This window comes from Plectropomus leopardus, chromosome 15 (assembly GCF_026936395.1).
Source record: "Plectropomus leopardus strain MGB_pleo_1.0 chromosome 15, ASM2693639v1, whole genome shotgun sequence".
Classification (NCBI taxonomy): Eukaryota; Metazoa; Chordata; class Actinopteri; order Perciformes; family Serranidae; genus Plectropomus; species Plectropomus leopardus.
This window is the reverse complement of record NC_142190.1, coordinates 2,816,523-2,836,113: the sequence shown is the minus strand read 5'-3', so window position 1 is coordinate 2,836,113 and position 19,591 is coordinate 2,816,523. Positions and strand designations below refer to the sequence as shown.

Genomic DNA, 19,591 nt, shown 5'->3' with positions numbered 1-19,591 from the left:
ATATGGAAATAAATTAATAAATGCAGATGCAACCAGATCCTGAAACCACTGAGATAAATATTTGAAAAACATAAATAAATTTAAAAAAAAAGAAAGAAAAATCACTTCCTCCTCCTGTTCAGTCACGTGACATCATGTCACATAAAATGTCAAAATAAATAACACGCCGCGTAAAAATGCAGAACTCAACTAATAAACTTCATGTTTTTAAGTTTAACAGAAAGAAAAGTTTGTTAATGCATTTTTTTCTACATTCATTTCCCATCTTTTTTTCCACATATTTATTTACATATTCTTGTATTTGCTCTTACATTTATTTATTCACATTTATTTAGGTATTTGTTCACTTATTTCTGTATTAACGTCTATTTCTCTATTCCAGTATTCAATTGCGCATTTATTTCTTTTTTAATTTCAGTATTTATTTATTTATTCCTGTATCTATTGATGCATTTATTTCCCTATTTACATGACTTATTTCAGTATTTATTCATTCTAATATTTGTCTATTTATTAATTCCTGTATTTATTCATGCATTTATTTATTTCAGTATTTTGTTTTTTTTCACATATTTATTTATTTACATATTCCCGTATTTGCTCTTGCAGAACTTTTTTAAACCGCGGTGTGCTTACAGTGAGCAGCACACACTGTAAAGGCCTGTTTAACTGTGAAAAGGGGAAGTTATGTTAAGAAAGGAAACTGTCAGATGATCTTATGAGCAGCAGCTCTGCAGCCCGCACTGGCAGCAGACGCTGTGAAACCACACGCTCAGTCACAGGACCACAGCGGCACTAAAAACACACACCAGTACTGCAAGTGAAACTCTGAAGACGCACAGTAGACACACAGGAAGCATGGACTAAAAACAGCAGGCTCGCTTTAGAAATATCAAACTCGAGTGAGAAAAGTCAGGTAAGTTGTTAATTTATCTTATTTTAAAGAGAGTTATTTTATTTTATTCTACTGATGAGGGTTTCTTCCCAGCTAAGTGCTGCAGTAAATTACCTTTAATTTAAAATGCCCCTCGTTTCTAGTGAGGTCATGAGGTGTATTATGCTTTGTTTGTATGGGTCTTATCTTGAGGTCAGAGGTCTGGGGATGATTACGTCTCGGAGTCAGATGAGTAGAATATTGATACTAGGCTTAAATGACATGGACTGTGGCCCCTTGGGGTTATTTTTGTGATTGAACACAATAGGTGAAGAATGTTTACTGATGAATGTGTAGATGCTTGTACCTATATAAGAGACCTGCATGAGTTGTAAGACAGAGATTCGCATTGGTCCTGAATCCTCTCCCAGGCAGACCATGGCGCCTGGTGGATGCTGAACTTTGTTGTAATAAATTAATTCTTATGCAACCAAGTCGGTGTCAGCGGCGGTTCCTTCGTCGTCTACAGATTATTGCTACTTAAGAAACAACGACAGTCATCTTGAGGCACATCTGTGTCCATGTCCGCTAAAACGCTTCCTATGTGGTTTTTTGCCGTCTTGGCTTGAGCACAGATGATCAATACAGCATCCTTTTAAGCACTCAGGATTCCAGTAATGTGCGCTGATATTCTCCAGGGCGTGTCACGTTATCTCCCTCTGGCCTCTTCCTGCCATCTCTCACCCAAATGAGCGTCTTAGTATGAAGCACAGAAGGACTCGCGCTCGCATCTCTGCAGGACACTCCACTGTGGTTTTGTCTTTTTTAATTGAAGGTCAGATTTTTAACCAAAAGGACGATCTGGAGGAGCGGAGATTTACTCGCGGTGAGTTAAATGATGCTTTTTATTTACCAGAATTAAATTGTCCTGCACGTATAACACGCTGTTATTTGCTATCATACATTTTGTGCATTACAAAGCCCTGCCTATATTTAAAAATGATGCAGTGCTCTGGTTGGTTTTGTGGTTATTTTTTATGAGATTTAACCCTTTGAAACCTGAAAAGAATATCAGTTTTCTTTTGCTGCACTCAGAGGCCTCTCATGCACATTTCAGCCTTTAAAACATGACCAAATTGGGGTTTTTTTGCCAAAAAAACATGAGTAAAAAGGCGATGAGTAACATGGCAAGATATGTGCCACAAATAACAAGTAAGGAAAAAGTCACAAGAAAATGACCTGAAAATTAGTTTTAATTATTTATTTATGTTTTTTAAAAAGGAGAAAATGTCCAGAAATTTTTAATTATAATATTAACAACAATAACAATAACAATTTTATCAATGTATTTATATTTTTACTTATTTTTAAATTTTTAAAAAATGTTTTTTACTTCTTTAACATGTCGTCTTCCCGTGTTTTTGAAAGAAATAAAGCCAATTTGCTCACGTTTGAAAGGGTTAATGAGGGAACCAATTTCCCCGCTGATACCGAGAGTGTGTTTTAATTCTTATAATTAATTATACGTCTGTATACCGTGCCCAGAAAGTTGCTTCTGCACAACTAATGAACAAAAAATGAGGTTTTAATATGCTTGTTCCATCTCATGGATGGATCTTTGCGTGGGTGGAAAATCGTCTCAATAAAAAATTTAGGATACAAGTCTTCTTCAAAATAATCTAAACATATAAAGCCTCTGAGAGCTTCTTGATTTTTGGGAGATGTTTTTGGAATTTGCAAAAAACGGTGACAGTGCAGATGCTCTGTAAATGTAACACCCAGAGAAAGGATGTCAGCTGCTTTTATTGTGAGGAAGGTGTGTTGTGTTAGTCCTATATGGGTGCCTGTGTTTTTTAATATATTTTTTACAGCATTTTTTTTTTTTTAATGTCTAAATGCTGACCGTTAAGTTTACCTTTGGTCCTTTAGTTATTTTACTTTTTTTAATTTTTATATTGATTTTATTTATTTTTTTGATATTTTATATTATTTATGTTTATAAGATTTGTGCATAATTAATCAATTTTAAACGGCACCATGTGCTTCAAATGAATGGTCATTTTCTAAGTCAATGATCATGTTACGATGTGACGCTTAAAAACAAACAATCATTTTAAGGCGAGGCGCCTGAGATCTGTTCTCACAGGCACTGGTCAGCGTTAAAAAGCACATATTTAATTAGATAATGCACCATTTGCATAGTTAAACATAACATTATGTTTAAAAAATATTTTAATATAAAAAATATTGTCATATTGTAAATAATCAGCGGAGGAAGTTTCATGGTTACATTTATTAGTTAAAATATTTGCTCTGTTGACCTTGAATGTCTTATTTTTTATTTCTTGGTCTAGAAATGTGCAAAATGACTTTTTTTTCTTCTAATAATGAAAAATCTCAGCTTTAATTGCACTTACATACATCAGACTTTTCAGTTTTATTCCCACGTATAATCTGAAGGTTTTTAGAGCAGGTTTTTAATAAATCATTTATAGTCTGACTTAGAATATTTAATTCCTAAAACATGGCAGGATTTTTGTTAAACAGATTTTTGTGCTGAGAGTGCATGCAAATCAGTGACTATGTAATTAGTTAATGCCCCGTTTGCATAGTTAGAAATGAAATTTAAGAAAACCTGTTTGTTGTGGAAGTTTGATGGTGTCTATTAGTAATGAAATCAGTTTTTCTCATACTGAGCCAAAAAAATGTCCACTTCAAAAGCACTTACATACAGCTACCTTTCAAATTTCATCTTTCTTCAGACCATTTTCACAGAGGAGCTTTTTCATACATCATTCATGTTTTTTTATGGCTGTTGACAGTATCTCCTGATTTACAGAGTGATTAAAGAAATATCCCAAACTGAATCCTGTTAAATAAAAAATGCCATTTAAAAACGACATTTTATTTTTGCACAAATCCTACAGTAGGCCATGGAATATTTTTAGAGGAGACTTGTTTTTTATATTTTCTTGGTAAAACCATATTTCACCCGTGCAAAGAGCCCTTCACAAGATGGTTAAACACACCTGAGAGCAGCTGAACGTGATCGCCACAGAAAAGCAGCAGCTGTCTTTAGGTGTTAAAAAACTGTTTCTTTTCTGTAAAAAATAAAAGCCTAATGCATCATTATCGTGGTTCAGGATTCGACAGGAAACCGACCATTCTAAAAATAAGACACACTTCTCTGTTTTTCCATCCTTTGTTGCTGTGCTGCATATTCCTCTTGTGATGATCTTGGAGTGTTACAGAGTTTCTCGTGAGTCACTAATTCCCCATTTTCTGACTAAAAAGGGGAACAAGAACCCACTAAAGATTGGGTTCCCGTTACCCTTCACGTGTCCTCCTTTAGACCAAAATATAATTTTATTGTGATCAACTTCGCAGGAATAATGTTCATTTTTGCCCGGTTTCTGTACGCTGTATATAGTGTGATTTTTCTGCAGAGGAGTTGGCCACATTGAGTGTTGTGTGTCCTGCTGTCACGGAAATCTGGCTGTAAATACTCTCCTTTGTTAGTCTCTGCAGCACGAAGCATCACATGTCTGATCTGTGCCCTTAAAGGCCGGCGAGGCTCCCTGCAGCAAACGCGTTTCAGACGCAGCGGATACAAACACACAGTGACTCACGACAAACACAAAGATGTTTACATCAGTCGCTCTCCGGCGTTTTGGTGTCTGACCCGTTGACACAGTTGTGCATGATTTTTGGTTGTTTGCGGCTTTAAAATTCAGCTGACCGTCTGCACACTCACTCCCAAACCCGGTATCACATGAGCTAACATCACCACAGTCCTTCAAAACCTCTGCTGCCACAACCCTCCTCACCCTCCTCACCCTCCTCACCCCTCTCACCCTCCTCACCCAGTCCCCTCGCCTCGCTGCAGGGAGCAGGGCTCCCCATAACACCTCAAACATTGTCACTCACTTCAAAAACCCGCTTTTTAAAAATCTGCTCACCCTGAAATCTACAAAGCATGTTTCCTCTCACCTGTCGAGCTATTTGCCAGTCTAGATAACATTAGTGAGTAAAAAAAAAAAAGTCAAAAAGTTGAGAAAATAAAGTAAAAACGTCAAGAAAATAAAGTAAATTTGATGAGAATTAAGTCGAACTTCCAGTCTTAGTGAAAGGCATTATGTTTTTTTGATCATTTTTTGGGCACTGTGAGATTAAAGTCATAATGTAAAGAGCAAAGTTGATAACGTCAAAAATGAAGTCTGAAACTTTCAGTAGACTGAAGAGCTTTCAGTATTGGTGCTAAGCGTACGAAAAATTCAATCAAAGGAGGTAAAGTCCAAATACCAAAAAACAAAGGTGAAACGTTGAATAAAGTCCAAATGTCAAGAATGCTGAGAAAACAAAGTTGAAATGTCAAGAAAATAAAGGAGAATAAAGTCGAACTTTTAGTGTTAGTGCAAGGCATAAGACAAAAAATTAATAAGGGAAGGAATTTTCTGTTTTGCATTTCGAGATTGAAGAAGTTAAAACATGGAGAAAAAAGTCGAAATGTTGAAATTAGGGCAGCACGATAATTATTGGGACCGATAATGGTGGTGTCTCCGCTAGTGTGTCCGCTCTGCTTTTACTCTCTGCCCCTGTCTCAAAATGTCCACACCGCTCTCATTCTCCGCCGGCGTCTCTGAATGTCCGCTCTGCTCTCTTGTCCAACAGGTGATTCCAATCTCAGTCTCTTCTACGGCACCAAAATGTCTCGATCCGGTCCCGATACTGTCGTTTATTACCACGCTCCCTACGGTAACCGTGGAAGCGGCCGCTGTGTTAAAGTCCCGCCGTTTCTTTTACAAAAATGCAGTTTTCCAGCTTTTTGTCTGAAATGTCGTTTTTTTTAAGAAAATGCACAAATTAAATTCATCTGTACTCGCCACATCTCAGCCTTTCATACCTGCAGGTAATGAAAAACAAACAAAAAAATTAATTATTAGTTATCGGTATCTTATCGGCCACGAGAACCTGGAAATTATCGGTTTATCGTATCGGCTGAAATAATCATTATGGTGCATCCCTGGTTGAAATGTAGAGAACCGTCCCCACCCTCTGCCTTTATCCACAGCACTTTACTCTTATTGCTTTTACTGTTTCTATTATCATGTAAAGTGCCTATGAGTACTTTAAAAGTGCTATACAATTAAATTAAAGTTATTATACTGTCTTCTGACGCACGAAATGGAAAGTGCTGGTCCACAGAAAGTAAAGTTTGCGTCTTGTGCTCGTTGTGTGGATGATGTGCTGTCTCTACACGCAGACTGCTGAATCACGAGGTGACGATGGAGAAGTCGGAGATGTTCGGCTTCTCTCTGGAGACGGACGACAGGACGGAGGAGGAGAAGAGGCAGCAGAAAGAGGCGAAGAAGGGCGGCCTGGTTTCTGCTCTGGGTTTTGGCGAGGAGTCGCCCAAGGCTCCCATGGACACCGACTACCAGGAGGAGATGGAGACGACGCAACCTAAAATCAGATTCAACCTCAACTTTGACAAGTGAGCCTCGCCATGCGCAGTAAACGTGATCTCATTATACCACGATGCTTTATCGAGCCCCGCCGTGTTGATTAACCATTTCAATCCTGGAGCGACATCACTTTTCTTGTGCTGCTTTCAGACGCCTTTCACTCGTATTTAAACCTTTGACCCTGAGCAACTTGCAACATTTTCTGTATAACATGGAGAAAAAAGCAATAAATAACTTAGTAAGAAATGCCCCACAAATGGTACAGGTACAAAATTTTCAGAATTAGAGCTAGGCATAATTTTTTTTTTTTAAATCTGGGAAGGAAGATTTTTACTGTTTTGCATTTTGAGTTTCAAGTGAACGTCAAGGAAAAAGTTGAATTTTTTAAAAAGTTGAAATGAAGAGAAAAAGAAAAAAGTGAAGTAAGTAAGTAAAAAGTAAAAATGTCTTGAATAAAGCCAAAATGTTGAGAAAAAAGTCAAAATGTCAAGAATGAAGTAAAAGTATCAAGAATATAGGGTAGAAAGAATAAAGTTGAAAATGTTGAAGAGATTAAAGTCAAAATCCTGTGTTGGTGCTAAGCATAAGGAAAAAACCATAGGAGGTAGAAAAATGAGAAAATAACTAAAGTAGAATTTCTTTTTTTAAAAAAAAAAGCTCGGGGGAAACGGCTTATGAAAAAAAGAGAAAAGTTAGGGAAAAAACATATTTATTATAATTACATATTTAAAATGTTTTCCAGAATTATTCAAATTTTTAAGGGTTTTTTGTTAGGTTTTGTTTTGTTTTTACTCATTTTTTTGTAATTTCCTTGTACTTATTACTTATTTCTTGCTATTTTTGGGGTCTATTATTCCCCCTTTTGTTTCTCATTGTCTTTGCATGTTTTTAAAAGAAAATAAGCCAAATTGCTCCGGTTTATAGGGGTTAATGTGAAGGGTGAAGCTGCTCGACCTATTGACCAACACGTTCTGTAAAATTTGTTTTTTTTTTGGTCGTCAGAGGGATTCGAGGTGAGGCGAAGCAAAGCGGGAAGAGAGACAGCAAAACGTTCAACATCGACAGGTTGTTTGAGGCGGCGGCCAGCGGGGACGTCCGAAACCTGGACGGCCTGCATCTGTACCTGCACCAGAACATGAAGAAACTCTCTGACTCTCTGTGTGAGTGTGAAACCCATCATGCAACAGCTGCGTCAGACGCGTAGACCTGTGTGTTATCTCCCTGAACGTGTCGTTACACCCGCAGATAAGTCCTACGGTAAAACGGCCCTGATGAAGGCTCTGCTGCACCTCAAGGACGGCAAAAACGAGACGGTGGAGCTGCTAATCGACATTTCAGAGAAGACGGGCGACATTAAAGAGTTTGTGAACGCAGCATACACCAGCACCTACTACAAAGGTAAACTGGCTACGGAAGAATATTAGTGCCAGAAATAAGAAAAGAAAATGAGGGGAGGTAGTTTTTTCTTATTTTGGATTATAAGCAGACAGCATAAAGAGTTCCAGAGGAATATGGAGCATAAAATTCAGAAAATAAAGTCAAAATGTTGAAAGTAATGTCAAAATGTCAAGAATTAAGCTGAAATGTTGGGAAAAAATTGAAATGCCAAAAAAGTCGAACTTTCAATATTCGTGCAAGGCATACGAAAAAAATAAATCAGAGGAGTAAGCACAGCAAGAATAAATCCAAATGCGGAGAAAATAAAGTTCAAGTGTCGGAATAAAGTATAAAAGTGTAAAAAATATAGCTAAAATGTTGAGAATAAAGTTGGAGCATAAAAAAATCAAAGTAAAGGAGGAAGATTAGAAAATAACTGATAAATGTCAAGAATACGGTCAAAATGTCAGAGTAAAGTCTAAATGTCGAGAAAATAAAGTCAAAATGTTGTGAAAAAAGTCAAAATGTCTAGAATGAAGCCCAAATGTCGGGAATAAAGTTAACTTAGTGCCATACATGAGAAAAAATTTAATCAGATGTGGAAGATTTTTTATTGATTTTTCTGCATCTGGATATTTAAGTCAAAATGTCAAAAATAGTGTTAAAAATGTTGAGAACAGAGTCAAACTTTCAGTTATGGTGCTATGCATGAGAAAAGAATAAATCAAAAGAGTCAAAAAAAAACAGAAAATAAAGTCTGCATTGTGAGATAAAAATCATAACATCGAGAAAAAAGTAACTTCTGAAAATAAAATTGAAATGTAGGAAAAAAAGTCAACATATCCAGAATAAAGTCTTAGTGTCACGATTATAGAGCAGAAATGTCGTGAATAAGGTCAAAATGTTGAGAAAATACAATCGAAATGTCGACAAAAAAGTCAAAATATTGAGAAAATAAAGTCGAAATGTTGAGAAATACTCAACATACTTTCAGTATTTCAGTATTAGCATAGAAACACAATTTGACTTCATTCTTGACATTTCAACGTTATTTTTGACATGCAAAATAAAAACAATCTTTTTTATTTTTTAAGGTCATGTCTGGCACTAATAATCCTCTGTAGCATGAAGCAGAATTGCTGTGAGAATAACCTTTAGCGGCGCTCTCAGATTTCTTTTTGTGCTGTGGCTGACAGGTCAGACCGCTCTGCATATAGCCATTGAGAGGAGGAGTATTTCCTATGTGAAGCTGCTGGTCAGTAAAGGAGCAGACGTCCACGCTAAAGCCTGCGGGACGTTCTTCCAGCAACACGACGGCCCGAACTTCTACTTTGGTGAGTCTGTGCTGCTGCAGGCAGGAGCGCCCTCCTCTGGACACAAACTTCATCTACCTCGTTTTTTAGTAAGCTGCTAAAGCTTTTTATTGCATGTTATTTTTAGTATGTTGCTAAAGCTTTTTATTGTGACACTGAGTTACTTAAAGCAATAAACTTTCATAATTTCTAAGTTAGGGATTTTCTAAAATTGTATTTACTTTCCAGAATGTTAATTTAAGAGAAAAAGGAAGACGGCACAGCACACTAAATGAGCACAGTGATGGTTATAGGGTCGTAACAGAGGTGATATTTTTAAGACAACACCGCCACCATCTGTCGAGATGTAATACTGCGTCTGTGCACAGGATCCTCACACAGGTCCTGTTTCAAGATGCACAGTTTGAGTTATTTTGAGAAATTTGCCAACTGAAACCCTGAATACTCTGGAAGTCTGGGACTGAACTGAGTTTGCACAGACCAACTTTAAACTCTGCAAAATTATCCAAATAACTCAGTAGACCTGCTTCTCAGAAAAGACCCTATGAAACAGGGGCGCTCAAACTTTTTGACTTCAAGGCCGACATATTCATACTTAAAAAGGGCTGGCAGCAGCGATTATGCTTTTTTGTTCTGCATCACTTATTGTCACCACGTGAGGCCTTCAGTGCACTTTGCAATAGACATTTTCTGTATCTGTATTAAATTTTCTTTCCTAGTGAAGAAGTCTCATGTTTTTTATCAGCAAGATTTTGGTGTCTTTTGTCAAGATGCCCTTCAGTCTGGAAGTCTTTAGCGCCTCATTTAACAGCTGTAAGCAACACATTGAGCTCTGCGTCGACACTGCCGGTGACAATAAAATATCTAATGTAATTCCGATTGTTTAAAGAGTTAAACATTACGTGCAGCTCTGGAGCCCCAACGATCTTTGTAGAGTCCCCGAGTTACACAGCGGACTATGATCAGCTTCAAAGTTTGTCACAAAATCCTGCTTGTACCTAAACTTCAAACAAAGAAAACCTCCGCTTCAGTGGTTTGAAACAATCCTGTAGTGTGAAACTCACAAACATCACTCTGCACACTGTAGAGCAGTGATACTCAACCTACAGCCCGCAGGCCCTTTTTGGCCCCCAGCAGGATGCCAGGTGGGCCCCAAACATTTTTTTTAATTCACAATAAAAATCAAGTGATTCACACCGGGAAGTGTTTATGTACCTTTAGTATACATAAGGTGCCAGAGTGCATAAAAAAGCATCAAAATAGAGATTTTTTATCTAAAAACAAAAAGGGGCCAGTGGAGGATCCCCACACCCCCTGATAAGTCCCTAATGTCCTAAAATCCTAGAAACTTGCTAAAACCCTGGAAGCATTCTAAAATCCAAGAAATGTCCAAAATCCTTGACGTCTTAAAATCCTAATATGTCAAAAAATCCAATAAACATCTTAAAATCCTAGATCTTAGAATCCTAGATTCTAAAATCCTAGAAACGTCTTACAAACCTACAAATGTCTCAAAATCTGAAAAACATCAAAAAATCTTAAAAATTTCCTTAAAACCTAGAAACGTCTTAAAATCTGAGAAACATCCCAAAATCCTAGAAACTTCCTAAAATCCTACAAATGTCTTAAAATTGACTAAACTTCCAAAAATCCAAAAAACGTCCTTTGTATTGCTATGATCAAACATCCAAGTGAAAACAGAAAAGGCGAAACACATTTTGGATTTACCGGCATCGGTCTAAAAGCTCCGCTGTGAAAGTTCATGTCTGTACTTTAAATCGGTTATAAAGTTAAAAAAGGTAACAGCGTCTCTCTGTGGTCCTCAGGCGAGCTGCCTCTCTCTCTGGCGGCGTGCACCAACCAGCCCGACGTGGTCGACTTCCTCATGGAGAGCGAATACCAGCGAGCCGACGCCAGGCTGAGCGACTCTCAGGGCAACACGGTGCTGCACGCTCTGGTGTTGGTGGCCGACAACTCGCCGCACAACACCGAGTTCATCACCAACATGTACGACCGCATCCTCATGACCACCGCCCGCCTGCACCCCAAGCTGAAGCTGGAGGACATCGAGAACAACAAGGGACTGACGCCTCTAAAAATGGCTGCCAAGACCGGAAAGATCGGGGTAAACAGACGTATAGATATGACCTGGGGCCCGGGGCCTGGGGCCAAAAAGGCACTGAGGGCCTCTGGGGAGTTAGTCTGAAAGCCTGTTATCCTGAAAGCAAACGCTAATTTGTAACAGCTCTGATCTGACGCTGCTGTCAACAAAGAGGACATCAGCTGTCTGTAACAAATTACTGACGTGACGTAACTGTGGTTTAGGTTCAGGTCTAGGTCATGATTCGGCAAAAATGATAATAATTATAGAAAAAATTCACATACCTGATTCTCTCTCTGGGACGTGTGTTTTTCCGGAGCAATGTGTCTTCGTATGGGGCCCTAAAAAATACACAAGTATCCATGAATGAATTTTAAAAATAAATAAATCCAGAAACAAATAAATGAAAGAATACATAAATGCTGAAATAATTACAGAAATAAAAAAATAAATACAGAAGTTAGAAATAAATAAATGCAGTTGTACAAAACAAAAGAGATAACTATCAGATATATATATGTATTTATTTATTTAGATTTTATTTAAATGTTTATTCAATCACATAATCTTTTATTTGTTCTTTTTTTAATTATTTCAATATGTATTTTAATATTTAATAACTTAATTTACTTTTTTCAGCATTAATTTAGTCTAATTTATTTCTGTTCTTATATGCTTATTTCTGTATTTATCATATATTTCTTTATTTCTGTATTTATTTATAAATCACTTATTTGTATATTTATTTGTACAATTCTTTATTCATTTATTTTTTTATTTTTTCCTGTATTTATTCTTGTATTTACTTATACATTTACTTATACATTCTATGTATTTATACATTTTTTCATTTATTTATTTTTAAAATTTACTCCAGTATTTATTTAATCATTTTTAAATTTATTTATTGATACTTTTTTTTTAAAATCTCCCATACCTTTTGAGCAGTGCGTGTTTTTGAGATAACAGGCTTTGGTCAAAAGGGATATTTTTTTGGGGACCATGGCACGGGGCCTCCGGCTCCTCTGACAGTCCAGATGTTTTTCTCATGTTTTGGCGAGCCCTGTGAGCTTCTGGATCGGGGTCTTCAGTCTTGTTGGTTGGGTAGACAAGTCCACATTTTCAGTCTCAACGTTGTATTACTCAGATGAACGTGTGATTCTCAGATATCATTTTGCTCTGACTGTCCTTTCATTTGTCTGCAGCTTTTCTCACACATCCTGCAACGTGAATTCCACGAAAGTCACACCAAACATTTGTCTCGCAAATTCACCGAGTGGGTTTACGGGCCCGTCCACAGCTCGCTGTACGACCTGGCCTCCGTGGACTCGTACGAGGACAACTCCGTGATGGAGATCCTGGTGTACGGCAGTGACATCCCTGTGAGTCCCAGCGTCACGAGCCCGGTCAGTGCGAGCGGCTGCCGTCGTTATAAACGCTCATATACGTGTCTCCTCTCAGAATCGCCACGAGATGCTGCAGACGGAGCCTCTGAGCCAGCTGCTGGAGGAGAAGTGGAAGATGTTTGCAGGTCGGATGTTTTTTCTCAACTTCGTGGTCTACCTCATGTACCTGGCCGTCTTCACTCTCGTAGCCTACAATAAGAAATTTGGAGAGGTGAGCTGGCTGAAACACAGTGATCGATCTGAGTCATCGTCCCAGACGAGCCGACGTTCACGTTGTCTCTTCTTTTCTTCACAGCCGCCGTTTCCCGGCAAACACACCTTGGCGGGTTACCTGTTTGTTTCAGGCCAGCTGGTGACCTTTCTGGCAAACTGCTATTTCTTTCTCATAGGGGTAAGTAAGTCCTCGCGTGTTTTTGAGTTTTACATCAACAATAATGTTCCAATAATGTGTTTTTATCAAAAACCTGTAGATCGCAGACATGAAGAGGAAACAGCCGAAGCTGCAGACGTTGCTGATTGACGGATATTACGAGATTCTTTTGTAAGTAAGAACGCTTTTCTCCCACACGTGTTCAAAATCAAAGGTAAAGGGAATTGTTTTTGTACTTTTAGTACACATAAGGTGTCAGAGTGCATAAAAGACAACCAAAATAGAGCTTGTAGATAAAAAAAAATGCCAGTGGAGGATCACCCACACCCCCTGACAGAGACCCCAATGTCCTAAAATCCCTAAAACGTCCTAAAATCACAGACCCCTATAAACGTTAGAAAATCTGAGAAAGTAGACGTGGATAACTATGTTTTTTTTTGTTTTTTTTTTTACAAAAGATCAGGAAAAATATACAGTGAACTATATTCGTGATTATATATATTTTAAGTCATTTTTCAAAAATACTATACTAGATTTGTTTCCAAGTCATTCTCCCTTTGTATTTTTTTGTTTTACTTTTTTCCCCATTTTTGTTTTTCTTTATCTTTGACGTTTTTTTTTGCAAATTTTCAAGTAATTTTCTTGTACTCTGGTAATCTCTTTTTTTGGTGCTAATTACCTTCTTCCCATATTTTTGAATAAAATAAAATAAAAAATTTGCCCAGGACTGAAAGGGTTTCATTTAAATATATTTAAATATAAGCCTGTTGAGGTCAATGGTTTAAACAAATAATAGCCTATTGAAGTTATACGGCATATTCTATTTCTGCCAATCTATCATCCTAAATCCTACACACCAGACCTTTAAATAAGTTTCACCAATTTTGACTATTTTGTGTCGGCCCATTACATAAAATTCAAATAATAATTCATTTAAATGACAGATTTCAATACAAAAATGGAAAAACACCAACTTCCTCAGAGCACTGTACATTCAGTTTTCACTGAAACACTAAATATTTGACACTGTGCATGTAAACGTGTATATTTGCCGTCTTTCAGTGTTGCTCTCTGCTGTTGGTAGTTTCGTGCAGGGCGGACTCTTCCTGATCACGAGCGGGCTGTACCTGTTCGGGCGGCGGGAGTACCTGGGCTTCCTGGTGCTGTGTCTGGCTCTCAGCTGGGTGAACATGCTTTACTTCTCCAGAGGCGACAGACACATGGGCATCTACAGCATCATGATACAGAAGGTCGTCCACACGGCTCGCACTGCGCCACGGTCATCGTGACAGTGAGCGCTCCCCGCTGACGCTCCTCGTCTCTTTTCTGTCGTTACAGATGATCCTCAGTGATATCCTGCGCTTCCTGGTCGTCTACATCGTCTTCCTCTTTGGATTCTCTGCAGGTGGTTTTTCATTCATCGTCAAAATGTCATGAATGGAGGATAAACTGTACAGGATTCCCACACATTTTTAATAATAAAATTTAAAAACTTTTCCATTTTTTTTCTTGCCCCATTTGTTCGGCATTTTAAAAAATATAACACGTGATAAATGGTGTCATTTTGGTGGTTCCTAAAAAAACACACCTTCAAAATACATTTTCTTCATTGAATAAATACATTTGAAATTTTTTTTTGTAAAAAACATGCCAAAAAGAAAAAAAAAAATCTGCAAATATCGTGAAAAAAGAGAAAACTCCCCACACATTTTAAAAAAGTTTTCTGTTAAAAAAAAACGCCAAAAAATAAATAAAAAATAAATAAAAATAATCACAAAGGAAAAAAAGTAAAGAAATATCACTCAACATATTTTGACGTTTTCTATAAGAATCACCAAAACAATGACGAAAATTAAATTGCCAGAAGATTTTCAAAAAGTTAAAAAAAAAAAAAGAAAACATGTCCTCCAAAACAGCCTGTTTTCTTTAAAAAATGACAGTAATTACATATAAAATGTAATGTCTGTTTCCATTTTCCACAGCGGTGATCACCCTGATCATAAAGCCTCCAAAAAACACCACTGTTGTGAGCACGCCGCCACCACCGCCGAAGAATCGCCTCTTTACTCCTGTTGCGCCTGACGAGGAGTGCGTCAAACCAGGCTTCGAAAGCTTCGCCTACACCACGCTGCAGCTCTTCAAGTTCACCATCGGCATGGGCGACATGGAGTTCACGCAGGACCACGAGAACAAGGAGGTGTTCTACGTGCTCCTCATCGGCTACATCATCCTCACCTACATCCTGCTGCTCAACATGCTCATCGCCCTCATGAACCGCACCGTGGAGAAGACCACCATGGAGAGCACCAGCATCTGGAAGCTGCAGGTGAGGCTTCGTGGTCGAGGGGAGGGTCCGGTCACGGCCGCCGTGGTTTGTTTACGAGCTGCTGTGACTGTTTCCAGAGGGCCATCACCATCCTGGACATGGAGAAGAGGCTGTCCTGCTGTCTGAGGAGGAGGTTTCGCTGCGGGGTGGAGAAGAAACTCGGCACTGCGCTCGGAGACGACCGTCGCCGCTGTTTCAGGTTTGTTTCTTTGAGTTCAATCAGTGACCGACGCATTTCCAAAAGCTCCACCGAGAGCTGTGAGCGTCCTCGATGATGTGACACACATAGACGTCCATAATAAAAGCCCCATCACTGCCACGGACCCAAAACCTCTTAATGTGTGGTAATGTGATTACTTTTGGGTAATATGCACCATTAAAACACATATAAACTATGGGCAGGGACACTCAACTGGCTTTGTTTGAGGGCCACTTTTGCAAAATGACATGAGGCCAGGGGCCAGTCACAGCAGCCCCATATTTTTAAGATATTAGGACGTTTCTAAGATTTCTGGACATTTATAGAATTTTAGAACATTTCAGGATTTTAGGACATTTCAATGATTTAAGTACTGTTCTAGGGTTTAAGAAATTTTCTAGGATGTTTGTAGAATTGTAGGATGTTTCTAAGATTTTAGGTTCTTTCTAGGATTTTAGTATCTATCTAGGATTTTGGGGCATTTCAAGGATTTTCTGATATTTGTAGGATTTACTTAAATGTCATTTCCATTTTTGTTTGTTTTTTACTTTTTTTGTTTTGTTTGGGTTTTATGCTACTTCTGTAGTTTCACATGTATATCTAAAATTATTTTACGTCGTTTTTTAGGTTGTTTTCCTATGTACTTTAAATTATTATTATTATATATTTCAAGTTCTGTTACAGAATTATTCATGCACATCAAACACTTTCTCTACGTCCTTTCATTGTTTTTGTGGTTTTTTTTTTACTAATTTACTTATTTTTGGATAATTTGTCTTTAAGTTGCTCATCACCCTCTTCCCCTGTTTTGAGAACATTTGAACATTTCTTTTTAGTTTTTTAAGAGTTAAATCAGTTATGATAATCAGTGGTTGTGAGAACTTTTGTTTTAAACTTTAAATGAAACTGTTGTTGTAAAAACAGCCTGCTTAAGCGCCTTAAAATGCTTAGTGATATTTTTCAGGTAGATTTAAAATGAAATACAAAATTTGTCCTTGATTTTGTTACATCTTTTGGAGATGAAGATGTAATAACAATGGAGAGTGTGACACTAAAATAGAAAAAATAAAGAAAAAATCCAATATAGCCTAAATGTGAGACTTCTAGCTAACCGTTTAAGTAGCCGTTAGCCCCGTTAACTCATTAGCTAACGTTAGCTAAACAGACAAATTCGCTTACCTTTCTTTGTAGGTTTTAGGATAAAGTTGGATGTCAAGGTGTTCATTTCTCCGATTCCCGAACTGCAGACCTCTCAATACACTGCTGCCTTACTATAGATATCGACAACATAATCCCTGAATACACATTTTATCCATTTTCGGCCTAACGTTAGCCCGCTCCGTGTTAGCCCGCTCGTGTTAGCCCGCTCCGTGTTAGCCCGCTCCGTGTTAGCCCGCTCCGTGTTAGCCCGCTCCGTGTTAGCCCGCTCCGTGTTAGCCCGCTCCGTGTTAGCAGCCTGCTGCGTTAGCCTCCTCCGGTGTGCAGCGGCGCGGTGGGTTGCCAGGTTTGCTCTAAAATCACCCAACTGTGTCTAAAAAACAAAATGTAACTATTAAGTTAAATAAATGCAAATGTTTTCGAGACGGCTGTACAACTGCAACATAATGAGATTTTCAAAGTACAATGACCGTTTCAGAAAGTATCGCGGTTTCACGGTATGGCGGTATGCCTACTGTTATTATTATGCTGCATTCATGTACTCATCGGAAATATCGTATTTATTGTGCTTGAGAGTTATGGCCACATGAATGGCCCTCCAAAGTCATCATTTAATTGATAATAATAAATTTAATAACAATTGGGGAAATTTTGCTGATACCCAATAGCCGAATTGTGACATTTGCATGATGTTTCGGGGCAGCAGAAATGGCAAAAACCATGGAATTAGTGTCAAAAATTGACAGTAAAAATATTCAGACTATATATAAATTTCGTTTTTTTGCTCCTACAAGTTATCATTCACTTTTAGGTGTTGCACATTTTATTTTATCTATTAGCTGTAGCAAGAATGCAAACTTTTAAACTTTTATAAAGCATGCCAGGCGAGTATACTGACACTGATAATGTTATTTTATAACATGAGTTGTTGACTTGACGTCATAAACGAAGAAACATGGCAGGCAAAAGTCAGCGTTTGTCATTGGTAAGAAACCTTTGATTGATTCAAGTATTTATATATATATATATATATATATATATATATATATATATATATATGAGAGTAGTCGAAGGAAAAGGGTCCATTGAGCTGTATTTATAATTATATATGAATATTATTTACTAACATTATTCTATGGAATTGTTATTATTTTTAAGCCTTTTTTTTTCATTTCTAGCTTTGTAAAAAAATTTGTTTTAGTTTCTTGTTTGTTTTTTTTCTTTTTTAAAATGTTTGTGTGCAAATTTTCAGGTAACATTTAGTACTTTTTACTTTTTTTTTTTTTTCGTAATTTCTGGGTCATCTCTTCTGTTGTTGCTCATTTGTCCCTTGTTTTTGGTTTCAAAGGGTTAAATAAGTAATTTCATTGTATTCCCCATTTTTGCTGAGTAACAGTTTTGTGTGACGGGAATTAAAAGCCACCCGTCCCAAAGCCTGCTGAGTTCAATGATTTCAGTAAATAATAGCCCGGGCTATGAATTAAAGTTTTACGGTAATAACGACAACAACAAAGCACAAACAAATGTTTAAGGTTCAGCCGAAGCTGCAGCGGTGTGAGCAGCGTCGACTGTGTCCTCCACTAATTTGCTGCTTCTCTGACAGCTGATTGATGCATCACGCAGCAGACAGTAATTGGAGCATGTGTCCTCTTGTCCTCTCAGAGTGGAGGAAGTCAACTGGAACAAATGGAACATCAACCTGGCCAAAATCAATGAGGATCCCGGCTGCTGGGATCGAGCCCAGCAGCCGGGCTCGTACAACTCGCCGCAGAGAGGTGCACAAACATGAACGCAACAGTCTTTTTTTAAAGCTTTTCAGATATTTCTCTGTGACACATAACACTTCCTCCATCGTCCACAGAGAGGAGCTGGAGGGGCTTCTTCATGGAGGGCAGCCGGCGGCGGCGGCGGCAGACGCATCACTCCACAGAGATGAGTCCTCTGAGCCCCACGGCGGTCTGAAGGGACGCCAGAGAGCATCACTGCGGCTGACTGACCCGAGCATCGAGGCATTCAGACCTAAAGACAGAATTCAGTCTCACTTCCCCGAGAAATGTAACTGCACAGTGTGTGAACGGCCTCGCAGACTGACCGGTGCTCCCATAACGGCTCAGTTTTAAATTTAGTCTCTGAGGCAATATTTCACCGAGTTCATCTGACATGATGGTGTGAAAGAGTACAATTTATCAAAGCTGAAAGTAATTGCCAAGTCATGCATTTGAATTACATTAACCCTTTGAAACCTGGACTGACTTCACTTTTTCTTTGCTGCGTTCAGACACCTTTCACACGTTTTTCCAGGTACTATCACACCTCGGGCAACATGGTCTGATTTCTCTCTAAACTTGGCCGGAAATGTTCCCCAAATTTAAAAAGTAAATTTAGAAAAATATTTTTAAAAAGGCTAGGGAGAAATGTCAAGAAAATGTATGTTGCAGAATTATTATAAATATTTCCATTTATTAATGTTTTTATAAATTAATGTTTTTATGTCTCCTATTTTTCTTTTGTCTTTTTATCTTGTAAATCTTCATGTCTTAACTTTCTTTGTTACTAATTTCTTGCTTATTTCTTCTTAAGTCGCTCGTTGCCTTCTTACCATGTTTTTGAAAGAAAATAAATCAATTTAAAGGACAGTTCACCACAAAACGAAATCTTACATGTAGTGCAACAAACATGGAAAAAGGGCAATAAGCACTTTGGTAATTAATGTTTCACAAATTGCACAAAATTACTAGATTTGTAAAATAATATTTAAAAAGCTAGAGAAAAATGTCAAGGGAAAACTGACAGGGAAAAACTGTATTTATAATTATCGAAATTACATATTATCTGTGATAGTCTGGCGACCTGTCCAGGGTGTGCCCCGCCTCTCAGCCAGTGACAGCTGGGATAGGCTCCGCCCCCCCGCGAGGAGGACAAGCGGTTAAGGACAGTGACTGAATGAATGAAAAATTACATATTACAAAATAATTCAATTTTTTTAGCACTTTTCCGGTCAT

General features: G+C 37.9%; 1 protein-coding gene across 4 annotated transcripts; it reads left to right on the top strand.

Annotated features, from left to right (window-relative positions):
- The first annotated feature begins 742 nt into the window (after nt 1-742).
- trpv1 (transient receptor potential cation channel, subfamily V, member 1) lies at nt 743-19,088 on the top strand. 4 transcript variants are annotated; one of them, XM_042499361.2, is made up of 16 exons: nt 743-916; nt 1,710-1,760; nt 6,138-6,368; nt 7,342-7,499; nt 7,585-7,737; nt 8,913-9,050; nt 10,856-11,154; nt 12,336-12,512; nt 12,592-12,927; nt 13,007-13,077; nt 13,991-14,156; nt 14,245-14,311; nt 14,889-15,232; nt 15,310-15,431; nt 18,252-18,364; nt 18,451-19,088. In XM_042499361.2, the coding sequence occupies exons 3-16, from the start codon at nt 6,160-6,162 to the stop codon at nt 18,549-18,551; spliced, it is 2,454 nt and encodes an 817-aa protein (XP_042355295.2). In that variant the 5' UTR covers nt 743-916; nt 1,710-1,760; nt 6,138-6,159; the 3' UTR covers nt 18,552-19,088. The 4 variants fall into 4 exon arrangements, with proteins under 4 accessions (XP_042355295.2, XP_087944350.1, XP_042355294.2 ...); XM_088088224.1 differs by having other exon boundaries at nt 1,573-1,760; XM_042499362.2 differs by lacking the exon at nt 1,710-1,760 and having other exon boundaries at nt 746-916; nt 12,592-12,747; nt 12,832-12,927.
- The last annotated feature ends 503 nt before the right edge of the window (nt 19,089-19,591 follow it).